The 15,115-nt window shown below is 41.7% G+C and overlaps 1 protein-coding gene across 1 annotated transcript in view; it reads left to right on the forward strand.

Moving 5' to 3' along the window:
• The window catches only part of LOC126278091 (protein numb), a 213,394-nt gene that overhangs the window by 47,358 nt on the left and 150,921 nt on the right, over positions 1 to 15,115 (forward strand). The window contains 1 exon segment of the mRNA XM_049977934.1: positions 14,302 to 14,424. Coding sequence (XP_049833891.1) covers positions 14,320 to 14,424 — 105 coding nt within the window. The 5' untranslated portion in view covers positions 14,302 to 14,319.

The raw sequence follows: 15,115 nt of genomic DNA on the forward strand, positions 1-15,115 counted from the left end.
GTGTCGTGACTGAATAATTAGATTGTGGCATCACAACAGCTACAGTGGAGACGGCGTAAGATGACCTCTCTCGGAGTGCTGTCGATGCCGGCTTTCAGCTGTGAAGCACAAACGTCTGCAGGCGAAAACAGTAGCATTCCTTAGAGCTGTGACAACACTGAGGCGTTGTCATAGAGATAGAGTTTCTGTATTAGCTGAGGTGCAACTGTCAGGGGGCTCTACTATAGTACTTCACGTTCGGCTGCCAGAAGGTGTAGTAAGCGAGTTAAGTCACGTGAGCCTGCCGAGTGCACTAGGAGACATCGTAATCAGCACATGACGAAAGAAACTCAGCACTGATGAGTTTGTGACTGGGCGGGCGAGCAGGGTTCCGGTCTGCAATCAAATCTGTTTTCCAATAGGATGGTGCTGCACCACGAAGGCCACGAGATCTCGGCAGTCGTTAGTTGAAAGTTTATGTCTTTGGATAAGAGCGGTGCGATACGTTGAATCCTCTACATGTTTCACACCTCTTGCGCTGCTTTATAAATTTTGTATGTTACTTGATACCAGACTACAAACCCAGAAGTCCTGAATTCAGTCTTCATTCAGTCCAAGAGCTCGGTATGTCACCGATGACAGTGATTTGCTACTGTGATAAATCCTAAGTTGCGTCCTTGTTGAGAGTTCACTTTAAAATGTTTTTACCCCTTTAACTGGCTTTATAACGCGGTTCAAAGGGCTTGCTCATCCACGACTCCTTACTTCGACTCCCAATACCACGGCAAGGAGGTGATCTTTTGCTGGGTATCTGACCATATCAGGATACAGGGAAACGACATGGTCGACAAAACGGCCAAGGAAGCATATCGGAATGGTGTTGCCCGTCAGTGTCCAATCATCTCATTGTCTGACAGACGCACCATGTGTCAGTGGGAGACTGAATGGTGATACAAAACAAACTGCGGTCGTTGATATCGACCACAGAGTCATGGCGGACCCGCTGCAAGTGGGTTGTCCTTACCAGACTGCGCATCAACGTAGCGCTTTAGCACTTGGCTTTCTCCTCCGGCAGGAGGTTTTAGTGTTCCACTTTCAGTTCTCCATATTTTGGCAACATGTGTCTTATATACTAATATCAGGGCAGCCCTCAGTCTCGATGGAGATGTACCCACCATCCTCGCTGATACTGATTCCAGTATTACAAGAGTGCTGACATTTTTTGAGTTGCCAGGCCTCATCCCTAAATTGGCGGGAAAGAAAGGCAAACTGTAACGCCTTATAAACTGCTCCGCCTGTGGGGTCAGCTATAGCCACAACCATGGGATTGGCATGTGGACTTTTCGTCAGGGCGCTGATGACCAAGATGTTGACCGCCTCTCACTAATAATAATGATAATAATAATAAATATCGATTCAAAGGGACGAGGAGGGAGCAACATATCATCTCCAGTAAGATCAGAGCTAACTTTTTTGATGGTTCAGTTTCGTCCTCATATGACATACAGAGCCTGCTGCTGCCAGTCTCTGTATACGTTCAGTATCCTCTGTTAGTCCAATCTGGTACGGGTCCCAAACACTTGAGCAATATTATATGAGTAATTTGTAAGCAATATCCTTTGTCATGTATACTCCCTTCTGTCTGCATATAGTCTGGACTTAAAAGTAACGCGTTACTGCTTTAGGAAACTCGTTCACGCGCGGGAAAAATACAAAACATTTCGAAGCATTTAACCTAATTGGCCGTAGGTAAGCGTCTAACTATTTAATCTCTCAGTAAACCACTGTTTTAAACTTGAAATTGAAAAATTAACTAAAAATATTTACATGAATGATTAAAAATAATTAAAATAACATCGTTCATTATAAATTGCATGAGAAGTCCGCCTCCGTAGCGTAGCAGGGGGTCCGGATTCGATCCCCAGCACGGGACTGGGTGTTGGGTGTCCATCATCATTTTCATCATCATTGACCCGCAAGTGGCCGAAGTGGCGTCAACTAAAAGGAAAGAACTTGCAATACGGTGGCCGAACTCCCCCGCATGTGGCCTCCCGGCCAGCAATGCCATACGATCATTTTTTTGCATGAAAAAGTAGTATTCGAAATGAATTAAATAGTTTTAGTAACATTAACGTCCTTGTTACGGATTCTAATTAATTATGAATACTCATTTTTGCGAGAGTAATGATTAAAACATTTTGATTAATAAATTCTGTCAACATTTTATTACTTAACATTTCGAATTGGTAATAAGTATTGAATCAAAATAAGTTTGAAAAAATCCACCAGTGTCCACCTCTCGATCTTAGCAAGATTATTTGAAATTGTTAATGTTAGTGAAGAAAGTCATTTACATGGTGTGCTAGACCCTTCCGCCAGAAGTATTAGACACGTAAATTGTAGTAGATTGAGACCAGGGACCAATGGTGGGAGATTGATATTTTAGGCTGTACGAGGTCTTGAATAAGCAATATGTGTTTATGAACTGCACTTGTTCCATCATAGCAAACAAGCCGCCTACCTCTTCGACTTTATGACGCTATCTCCGTGACAACACACGAAAACCGCTTGCGATGTGTTCACGTCGGAGTTTACGGTCCTTGACTGATTTCCAGAGACTAGTTTCGGCAACTTGATGACAAGCATTTAATGTAAGAGTCAGGGGGATATAGTGTCAGGAAAGGCAGTATGATGTACAGATGAAACTTTGGCAGCAGGCTCCATCTTAATCAGAGAGAATTTATCGCCATGGATAAGAAGTGACGATAACCTGCTTCGTTTGAAGTGAGAGACACATGGCTGGTAAGGCCTCTTGACAGTGAACTGAGTTCACAATTGAATTTCAGGCGATGGCATTGCGTCGCGTGGAAAAGGGCTCGTCATTGCAGAACCTTCAATATGACGCTGAAATGCTGTCGGCAAAGACCACAATGTGCTAAACGTATGGTGAAACAGCAATTGAGGACCGTTTTTACTAAAGTCAGCATCTACAAAAAGACAAAATTTTCTGGAAACACATGTTATTTAATTACTTGAAAAATATACATTACTGAAGTCTTAAAATTTTACAGATATAATTTATTTTACATACTGAACAAGTAATAATTCTATAAATTCAGTCATTAAGGTACTGTACCTCGTTATTTCCATTATTATTTTCATAGACCACTCTAGGGGCTTCCCATAGAACTGTCTTCTGTTGATGAATCAAAAAATCTCTTCAGTTTCTTTACATCGTCATGTTTTTTTGTCACTCGCGTAGTTTCTAGGTATTATAAGGACTGATTGATCAGTGTCCCTGAAACTATGTATTTTAGTTTACTTCATTTCAGCAGTGGCCGCAGAGGAAAAGTATGTTGATGTTTGGACTTCGCAGTTGACACAACCTTTGTTTTCAGGGGGCACCACTTTCGTTTTATTTATTCATTTATTTATAAGAACTCTATCTTCAGACATTTTGAATGGTAGCTTGAACATTAGCAGTTTATTAACAGTGGTCGTGAAACCGCACATATGCCTTATTGTTTACCACATGCAGTAGACGTTCACTATCGGCAAAAACTCGTTTTCTGTAGATGTCGAGTCCAAACAAATTTCAGTTTCGTGTGCAAGATTGAACAGCCAAATAGCAAATTTTCATAAAATCCGTGTACTGCAGTGGAATCGTCACATTTAGAAGTAAACAAATGTATCACTGATGTTTGCAAATTTTGTAGTTATTGAGTGTGAAAATTGTCCTTAATTAAAGCCCCTGTGCAAGAAAGGGAGCGAGATGTTTATAGGCCGAATTCCGTCAACGGATTACGCTCTAGGCAGCATGAGTTTTCACTCTGCAGCAGTGTCTTCGTTGCTTTGTGTGCCGAGCTGGCACTCGCGCCTGGGTCCTAGTCTTCCGCTGACAAAGCTTTAGCCGACGACCGATCCATCCAGGCACGAATGACAGTCAGGTGTGTGGCGGTCATAGCTTTGAACGGTTGCTGTGTGCTGAAAATGTTGCTATAATAAGTTGTTAATACAAATAAAAACTTAATATTCATTTCCGAGCACTATGTAGTCCAAAGTGCTCAGTCTAGTATCCTCAGCTGTGTAATTTCACCGTAAAAGTTACCGGTATCCCGTGTAGCAAGACTTGCACTGTCGTGCTTTGTACGGATAAAAGCGAAATGTGTTTTAGGCAACCAGAGAGGACGACGAAAGTGCCGGTATTTAGAATTCTTTTTATTTTAGTAGTGAAGTAATTGAGAGTGTAGAGCTTCGACGTTCTACGCCGCATTGGGATATCGTGGTTTTTACCCCGCGACGCTCGTCCGGAAGCGCAGTGACCTTGAGCCTAGCGAGAGCCGATGTCCCGGAAGCCGCGAGAAAGCAGGTGGCAACGCCGCCGGACACTGCCGCTGTTCACTTTTTGCCTAGACCTGTGCAGACTAACGAGCGACTTGATTGAATCCACTATTCTGCTACAGTTTACGTCTACACGCACACGCCCGCCGCCAAGTATTTCCGGCGGAAGCAATGTTAGCGAAATTCTGACCTATTCCATTCGGGTATTCAGAGAAGGAAAAGTTACTGCCTACCCACAAGTTCATCCAAACGTTGCTACGTGCGTAACATATAACAGTTACCGGAGTACCATAAAGAAGATTACTTTTGTGCCGTGTACGTATGGAACACCCTAATTTTTCTTACCTTGTTCCCTTGAATCTTATACGAAATATTCTATGGGGAGCGCGGAATTGTCGCAGTCTTCCACCAATACCGAATAGCGTTTTGCGAGAACTGTGTAGTCTTTCCATGGCACTGTGCACACTTCCACGGCCAGTTTCTGCTTAGTAAGTGATGTGTGTTGTACAGGCATTAGGCCGTGGTCCAATGCATATATGACTGCTTAATGTTTCGTGCAATGCTTTTGACAATGTTGACTAGAATACTCTTTCAAATTCTAAAGGTGGCAGGGGTAAAATACAGGGAGCATAAGGCTATTTACAATTTGTACAGAAACCAGATGGCAGTTATAAGAGTCGAGGGACATGAAAGGGAAGCAGTGGTTGGGAACGGAGTGAGGCAGGGTTGTAGCCTGTCCCCGATGTTATTCAATCTGCATATTGAGGAAGTAGTAAGGGAAACAAAAGAAAAATTCGGAGTAGGTTTTAAAATCCATGGAGAAGAAATAAGAACTTGAGGTTCGCCGATGACATTGTAATTCTGTTGGAGACAGCAAAGGACTTGGAAGAGCAGTTGACCGGAATGGACAGTGTCTTCAAAGGAGGATATAAGATGAACATCAACAAAATCAAAACGAGGATAATGTAATGTAGTCAAATTAAGTCGGGTGCTGCTGAGGGAATTAGATTAAGAAATGAGACACTTAAAGTAGTAAAAGAGTTTTGCAATTTGTGGAGCAAAATAACTGATGATGGTCGAAGTAGAGAGGATATAAAATGTAGACTGGCAATGGCAAGGAAAGCGCTTCTGGAGAAGAGAAATTTGTTAACATCTAGTATTGATTGACAGGAAGTCGTTTCTGAAAGTATTTGTAAGTAGTGCAGCCATGTACGAAAGTGAAAATTGGACGATAAATAGTTTGGACAAGAAGCGAATAGAAGCTTTCGAAACGTGGTGCTACAGAAGAATGCTGAAGATTAGATGGGTAGATCACATAACTAATGAGGAGGTATTTAATAGAATTGTGGAGAAGTTTGTGGCACAACTGACAAGAAGAAGGGATCCGTTGGTAGGACATATTCTGAGGCATGAGGGGATCGCAAATTTAGCATTGGAGGGCAGCGTGGAGGGTAAAAATCGTAGAGGGAGACCAAGAGATGAATACACGAAGCAGATTTAGAAGGATGTAGCATGGAGAGCTGCATCAAACCAGTCTCAGGACTGAAGAAAACAACAACACTAGGCAACAAATGTTGATTTTTTTTTGTAACTGGCATTAAGACAGCTGTGCTTTATTTTCGGGTGTGCTAATAACGAAAATGCTAATGATTATGTTAGATTAGCTCTCGTTTTGAAGTTATAACTTTGTTACTGCCTATAGAAGCTTAAATACACCTATTTATCTTGGTGTTATCCAACGGAGGAAGTTCATTGAAGGCGAAATTGCCTTGGCTGGCATTTGTAAGTTTTCTGTTGGTGATTCCCTGACTAGTGTCCAGCAGTAATCGATTAATGTTGATGCACTCCTCTGTCCCTTGTCCGTGCTCGTCGGTTACAGCACCACAGACTTCAGGAAAGAATTCCAGTTGGGAATCTGGGAAATTTGACTTCAGCACAGTCTATTGTTGCAATGCAAAAGATGTGCCCCAAGATCCTTATAGTTTTCTGCTATTTTATTCCGTAGAAAGTTTGTTGACATTTGTAGAAAGGCATCCCAAGCTAATTTTCATCACCCTTCAGGACGCTATTGAACGTCGTCTTCGTACAGTTTGTATCTAGGGACCCTTATAATCCCCTCTTTATTTTCGCCTCACCAAGACGGGGAAATTCCTCGTACAAATAGAGAAATACTTCCCCAGTTTTGCCCGTGGCCTTATCGAAGTTTTCTGATTAGGCGCAATTTTATCTGAAGAGCAAGAACATCCTTTACGATTTCAGTGTTCTCTGTCCACATATGATACAAAAATTGTCATCACGGTTACGCATTTGCGAGGCATATTGAATCACAGGAATTACAGTGACCACGTGCACTAATAACTTCAGTAACACTTTGTTCTAACAACCAACATCGCTTGTACTAGATTGAAACTACTAATAAACCAAACATGCTCCGCTCCTCCTCTCCTCTTCCCTTTACGCTTGTTGCTGCGTATCCAAGCTAATACAGCGACAAAATGCGCACTGCTGTTGTTGCCCGAAACTTCATCTCTTTGTCTACCGTCAACGAGACTTCGAAGCCTGTATTGATAATGAATCCTAGTAAAATAAAATTAAATTAAATGCACGCCCTTCAACTTGATAACCGAGAGATAGTTTCTCATTGACGTTTTCGTTATCAGCGTGTTTGATATAGTCAACAATATCTGTATCATCCCAGTTACATTGTCACTGTTAGCTGGCGGTGTAAATCTTTTGGTCTTGGTTCTACATTTATGTGAAATATAAGAAGTATATTACAGAAACTTAGTATTGGTTTAGCAGATGGCGATATCTTCTTCTCAGAAACATAATGTCTTGAAATGTCCAGAAATGTATGTAGTGTGTCTGTGATTATTCTAAGCTCAGATTGACAATTTGCAATGAATCACATATGTATGTATGTTATGCAGTTGTACTGTATTCATAATAATCACATATGTAAATTTCTGGACATACCATGGCATTATGTTTACATGGAGAGGATACCGACAACTACTAAAGCAATACTAATTACTTTTCTGTAATATTATTATTGTATTTCACATAAATGTATTGCCAAGGTCTAAAGCTTTATGATATTTATGATTTTGTAGGCGTCTGAAGTTGAGAATTTGTCGAAAGCGATAAAGTATAATAGAAAATAAATTTGGAACGGGCGAATAAACTTTATTCTGGAAAAAAAATACGTGTACCACAGTTGCTGAAAATTACAGCCATGAACATAGGGTAACTGGAAATGTCTTAACAAAATGGTGACGTGTTGAAACAAATGCCATGTTTTAGGCCCACAAAATCGACACAACAGCGTACATTGAAAATAGCCGTTTTAAAACGGCTGCGTACGCCTATAGAGAATTAAAATTGGAGCGACGGCATCAAATTCCGAAAGATGGTGTGTACCATTCTCAGGTTGTGTTCCCTGCCAATTTGAAAAATACGGGGCCGGCCGAAGTGGCCGTGCGGTCCTAGGCGCTGCAGTCTGGAACCGCGAGACCGCTACTGTCGCAGGTTCGAATCCTGCCTCGGGCATGGCTGTGTGTGATGTCGTTAGGTTAGTTAGGTTTAATTATTTCTAAGTTCTAGGGGACTAATGACCTCAGAAGTTGAGTTCCATAGTGCTCAGAGCCATTTTTTAAAAAATACGGTTTCAAGAAAAAAAGCGTTTGAAGATGTGGTTTGTAGTTAAATTTAACAGACCCCTAACAGCAGCCCCAGGACCGTAGAGCAATCCTTCCAGATCCAAAAGGAAGTTCTCCTCCATCTTCTTGGTGTCCATGGTGGTTCTGCGAGCCGCTTCGCCAGATTTTATTACCCGCTGCTGTGGTTGCTTGATACGCCTTTGCTTTTTCGCGGCTTGTTTGCAGAAGTTGTAATAGACTGATTCGATCGTAAGTTTGAGCACGTTCATAATTTCCATAATGCCTGTTTGGCCGTCGTTGACATTACGTGCTGTTACACTGGCCGCAGTGTCCTATTTTTTTCCCGCTGTAAGTGGCTTATGGAGACTCTTTTTCACAAATTGCCGTTTGACTAAGGAGTTTCTGACGAAATTTGGGTGAGAAGTATAATAAAATACACGTCCCGCAAGCGAAAGACCGATTTTTTTTTTTTTTTAATTTTCGAAGAGGACTTAACCCGTAAGCTGCCGCACGTATTTCATAGCGTCACAAGTCGCGCGGGGTGTTCCTGACACCCCATACAAAAGTGGCTGTAATGACGGAATTGTGCAGCATATCGTTGATATAAAGATATTTGCTGCTGAATAAATGGCTCTTCAGAATGTTACCATATTTGGTTGCATATTTTTAAATTAACGAAGTATCAGATTACCGTTTTTCAAACACATACAGTATTTCCCATTTTCTTACGACTTTTTGTGAAATGATTTATTTGTGGTATTATTCGTTCTGTACTACAGACTACCTATACCTAAATTTTTATTCTCCCAACTCGTACAGAAGTTATACGAGTTTAGTCACTTCCACTGGCTGCAACAGGTGCGTTATTATAAGACTTTTCACATGCATTCTTCATGTGGTTTAGACACACAGCTTTCAGACATGGGTCACAATGCGATTTAACTTTTATGACTTTGCTTTTTCTATATCACGTAAAGACATTCTTCGGGAAATCCTCTCATTTTTGTTACTTGCGTGTATGATGAAGGCTCAGTCATTCGGAAAAACAGGGCAGGTGGCGAGCGTCTGGTTTTCCTTGAGGTTGAATAAGTAGCGCACATTTCATCTTTTGTGTCTTGTCCTATTTTTGTCTTATTGGACATTATTATAATTTCTGATTTCTTCTCACCCACGGTATGTATCAATGACATCGTCATGATGAACAGATAAAATGAGGATAACGTTTCTTGTTTTGTTTGGCACATAGGTAACCATTGTACTACCCTTCCCGAATCCAAAAAGGCTGCTTTTTAAATCACGACCTCTCAAGCAAACCAACTCTGTAGGTAGTTTCCTCTTATTCTTTCTTAGAGTTCCTACTACTTCGTTTCTTCAGGAGCTTTTCAGCCATTGAGACGAAACAAACCCAGTTGTGAAGTGTCACATTTCTTCCTGTCCCTTCGATAGGCCGTACAAGTCTATTTACTATACCCTTAGGTGAATTTGACAATTTCCATCCTTAAAGTATGTCGTGTTCTTGCAGCGCACAAGATCTTCGATGCATATTTTGCTGACTTACTTGGTATATGCTGACGGAAACAGTATTTGCCTCGAAAGGCAACCAGTTGTTCATCCATCGTCGTATTTTCAGACACAGTTTATTGCCACTGTTAGACGGAGATACAGTAATTCAAACAGTTCTCTGAATGCAGCTAGGCGATGAAGCTCTCTTCGCTGTGATCTGTCTCGAATATCATCGAATCTCAAGGCAGAGCAACAAGAAAGGAAAGTGCCGCAAACTCATTCTTGCATGAAGTTTCAAAACCATTCTTATCCCATAAAGTCTTTCAGATTTTAGTGTGCTGCTCGGTAATAACTTGACAAAATCATTAGACGAAGAGGAGGTTTGATTTCCGCCTCATCGGCTGATTTGGCATCACGGTCTCTTGTAAAATTGGATGCAATATGCTGTACGTTATGATGACTACATCATTCATGACTATGGAGACACAGTCCACAGTAGTTTTTTCAGCTTTTGCGACAGCTTTCATACCAGGGAGGTGAATTACAATATCTACACGTCGAGTTTCAGTGTTGCGACTGGGACAGTTTTTCATCCATCTGGTACCCTTATCCTTTTCAACAAAGAATTCATGCTTACTTTATCTGCTATGCTTGTGGTTCCAGGTTGTCTTCATACTCCGTTTCCATGTGGCTATGATGACAGAGAACACAACTATTTTCTCTCCTTCAAGAAGATTCATATAATATTAATATATTAATAATATATAGTCTCTCGGTTTGAAGAAATGTTACTTAGCTGGTTTCACTGCTCGTGTACGGTATATACCGAATGTCTCAGAGATGCTTTCCTCTTGGACTTGTGCACATCTTGTTGGCCGCGAGGGGAGCCGTTGGGAACCTCTGCTGGCCTCGCGTATGTCAAACTTGTGTATAAGTTGCTTTGCTTGCCCAAAAAGCCTACTAGGCCAGGAGTACTTTTTCGCTCCCACTTTCCCGCAACACTTTAAGTAAATCTAAGTCTTGCATTCTCCTGTCCTTTTGCTGTTTTTATTAAGTGCTCGTTCAATTTCATGCCGCTTCGTAATGTTATCCACAGACGAGACGATGTGACGGCTCAAATAGTTGACCCCCTGCCCCACAGTAGTAGTCGGATACTATACTGGGTACGCTAGTATTAGTGACTGTGTCCTCGACTGCGCTGGTTCAGAGCAGTACGTGTCGTAGTTCTGGATGAGCCAATAGAAGTTTCATATACTGCACAGGTGTTAATTTTTATTCGAGGAACAAATAAAAATGACGAAATGTATGAATTTTTTTCGAGGGATAAACTAAAATAATTAAGTGTATGAAGAGCTTCTTGGCGTTCATAGCATTCACGGCATTCACGGCATGGTCATTGGTGGAGAAATTTGTAAAGACATAGAAAATGCTGTTCAGAAAAACAGTCTTCAGTGGGAAAACTTTTGATGTGACAGAAATGATGGTGGCAAAAATATGTGCGGAGAAAATAAAGGTTTCCTCGCTCTCGTGCCAAAGGCAGTAGAAAACGACGGTGACTCAAAACCATTAATCGTACACTGCATCATTCATATACAGCCTCAAGCACACAAAAAATGTTTTACGCATTTTAATACATGTCAGATATTCAGTCAGCAATTAGGAACACCATTTCCGTTAGATTCCGCAACTGAAACGTCGATTGCTTTAAAAATAAATTTGAGAAAAAACATTCAGTAGCCAAGATGGCATAAATCAGCGTTTACTGTCGACAACCAATTTCGACAGATGTAACTCATCTTATTGTCTTAAAAAAATTTGTTAAAAATTTGTTCCAATGTGAATTAGTACCTCATGCTACGTTGTCATTATGGTGTATGAAATACAGCACATTATCTACAGATTTTTTGAGAATAAAATCATTTCCACTGTATTTGCAGCGTATATTTCGTCTAAGGTGGATTAACGACGTGTGTAGCATAACGCGATCACAGACAGATGTACAAAAGTGCATTTCAGTGTATATTGTGCATTATAATGATTATCAAGCCTCTGTCAATGCTACGTACCCGAACATCCCAAAGTGCACAAGGTGCTTTGTAACTGTAGATTTATTGTCGACAAAACTGAGTGTAATGTGCTATATTTTATCCACCATCATGACAAAATTACATGAGATACTAACAATGGATCATGCTCTATCACAAAAATGTTTTCGGGGACCAAAGTTTATGCCTGTGCTTCAAAATTTCTCGAAAAAGATACTTTGCACTGTCGTTATTTAAATTCATAGCGTGCATGGGCATCTTTAATGAATTTCCCTTAGTTAACGACGACAAATCAAAATGTAAGTAATAAACATGTACTGCGAGGGAAAAGGTTACCATGCGTCGGATCTTGCAACATCGTTGCGGAGAATCTTAACAAGGTTGCGGAAGCCCGAGCAGTGGTATCGGTGGCATCAACTGTGACGCGAGGCGCATTGCGATTGGTATAGCAGACTGATTTCAGGGCGGTAGTTTATAGGAGAACGCGTGACTTACTGTTCATTTATAATAGCCACGGAGACAGAGCCAAGCCAGAAGGTGGTTTTTGAAATGTTCATGAGACTGAAAAAAAATTACAATACACACACTCTTTATGCGAAACACCGTTAAGCGAGTCAGTTTCTTCCATTTTCTTCCATTCATAACTTGTTATGAGAGACACTCGATAAGTGAGGTTCGACTATAATAAAAAAAAATACGGCGGACCGGACGTCATGCATGTCTGACGCGTTATCGCAGGCAGGATTGATGATCTGGAACCGGTGTTGGCCCGCCGTACGTAATTTGAAGACCCCTGCAGTACCCTTTTGTTACAGAATTCCTGCTGTCTACTTTGACTTCCTGAGGACGCCAGCGCTGGTGCGCTGAAATGGATTTACTATACGCGGTCACCTAAAAGACGAACCGTACTTCACTCGTACTACTTCGCCTTACTGCAATTGATTTCGTAATGTCGTCCCGTTTCTTATTGTTACTTCGCAGTGTTATCTGTAGGTGTTTAGAAGATGTTAAAGCTTCAAAAACTTGCAGGTGAAATTTTAATCGGACGCCCTCGTGTTGGGCCTCTTTTGTGTGGGAATTATACTGCATTTATCCGAATTTAGAGAGTCATACTAAACACGCGATGTCTTCGTGCCTGTTGAACATTCTCCGTTTGGGGACTGGGTTCAGTTTGTCGAAGCCTCGTCGGGCCAGTCATGCATTTTTGGAAGTAATAAATATGCCTCGGTGATTGTCGACATTATGTTGGTGTCGAAAGGCCTCCTGTGGTGTGTTCATGATGTTAGCAACTGATCGAACACAGGGATTTTGTCAGCAATACTGCACATCATGTCTTGTGCCCGTGTTATGACCGAGTTGGACCGAAGAGGTGGCTAATATATCTCCCTCTCCCCCCCCCCCCCCTATACCTCCATCCCTACCCCCCCCCCCCCCCCCTTGTTTGACAAAAGTGTCATGCGAGTGAAAATTACTACATTTCATGCTAATAGAAGCATTCCATTTCCTCGTTTCCACTAAATTCAGAATGGAAACGATGAACTCGTAAGTAGAATGGGTATTAGTTCTCAGATCAAATATTCATGTAGCCTAGGTAACTTGTTTGGCCCCAAAGGTAAACGCTTCGTTCTGTTGGATTCACCCCGGACATATAAAGCAGACCAACGAAAAATATTTGTTGCTTGTACTTCTTGCTTGGTAATTGATTGTATTACGGTTTTGCGCACCATGTCGCGGAAATTAACAAAACACTTCTCAGTAGAACGAAAATAATTTTCCAGAATGAACGAAGGATTTACATAAAAGCACCTCTTTATACATAGTGGAGGTGTGTGTGTGTTGGCTTAAGTTTCCTTTCGTTTCGTTAAAGAATCTAGGTGGATTAGTTACATGTTGTATGTCTCGGGGACGTGACTTTGACAAGTCTTCCAGCGGGCAGATGCCACTTTCTGTCGCTCATTGACATCTCGGTTTTGAGTGGGGAAATCAAGATGGGCTCTCCATAAAATTAATGGTGAAGCACATAAAACAAATGAATTTTCTGAACTCTACTAGATGTTGGCCATAAGAGACAAATTATAACGTGAGTTCTTTTTGTTGCTGAAGAACTCGGTAACAACATGCTTGAGTTCAGAATAGGAATCGAAGATCAGTTTTGGAATGTCGGCTCCTAAAATAACATTTTCTTTCAGTTTTGCTTCTTACAGACGAGTAAACTTACGGGGATACTTGCAGCAGTCTCCATCTTATTATCGCTAGATGCAACTCATTGTGTAGAGGCTGTAATATTTTTTTTTATTTCCCATTCCACGAGGTCCCTGCGCAAAAACAAGGAAGAGCCAAACAGCATGTCGCAGTAGTTGCTATGTACCTTTGCAAGCGGTACCTACTCAAATCGACATTTTAGCTTATTATTATTAGTTGAAATAACATACGAAATTTTCATCATTATAGTCAGTAAGAGACAATTTTTTAAAAGTATTGAGGGTTCATTGTAAGTAATGAATGATAAACCTTCTTGGTGTTGTGGTTGTTAGCATTCAGCACAATGAAAACCACAAAAATAAGCCACTTTCTCTAAAAAGTTTTCCATTGGCGTGTATAACAAGAAGAGATGGTAATACGCTGCTGAAGAGGTGACAATGCTAGTTTACACGGCCGGGAAAAGCCTTGAACTATCTTTCTAGCCGAAAGGCAGCGTTGTGTACTGGAGGGTGGCGGCCCGGGTATTGTTGTGGTTGGTTGCGGTGAGTTCACGAGCGGCGGTGTGGTTGCAGCGTGACGTCGGCCGTCAAATGGGGCAGGGTGCCTCGTCGCATCAGCCGCTGGAGAGGGGCCGTGGGACGGCCAACGCTGCCAATGGCGTCCCCACAAGGAGCAAGTCCTTCCGCCGCAGCAAGGTGAGTACCGGGCATTCGTACTCTACTAAAGAACTGCCAAGAATTCCTCCAACTAATGGACGGCGCAGTCACACGCAGGCCACTTACAGGATGTGGTTGCTGCCTCTAGTGCTCAGATGCTACCCCGTTGTTTCATCCGTCGAGATCCAACAGCTTCCAGGCAGAGCGCGAGTGCTTCGTCACAATGTGTCACGACCCATTAACAGAGACAAAATGATTAATTAAATTGCATTCTTCACCGCTTTATTAAGAAACAGATACGAAGTATGGTTGTGGTTACAGAAGTTGGCTTAAGCGCGGTTTGGTCACCTACAAGGGGATTTCAACGTGTTCAGTTTTTAACATATTTATTCTTCGCACTGGTCTTACTTGGAAAGGAAAAGCCTCATTCTGAGGTCAGCGGAATGCAGATGGAGCTCATCGAGGCCGCGATAAAAATCAGCAGGTGGTTGCCGGTCAACTTTCAGGTGTGTAGTTGACCAACGTAGTGGAAGAGCGTTCCTCTTTCGGAAAACAGCCTGGGGATTTCCTTGCCTTTTCGGTTTACATTCGTTGCTAGCGAACAATACGCTAGACAGCAATGAGAAAATGTAAACACTTCGTGAGAGGTTGAAACCTGTCGCCCTAGCAAGCAATAACGCACAGTAGGTGAAGCACTGGAAACCGTATCAGGGACGAGCGATAATCAAAT

Source organism: Schistocerca gregaria, chromosome 6 (assembly GCF_023897955.1).
Source record: "Schistocerca gregaria isolate iqSchGreg1 chromosome 6, iqSchGreg1.2, whole genome shotgun sequence".
NCBI classification, from domain to species: Eukaryota; Metazoa; Arthropoda; class Insecta; order Orthoptera; family Acrididae; genus Schistocerca; species Schistocerca gregaria.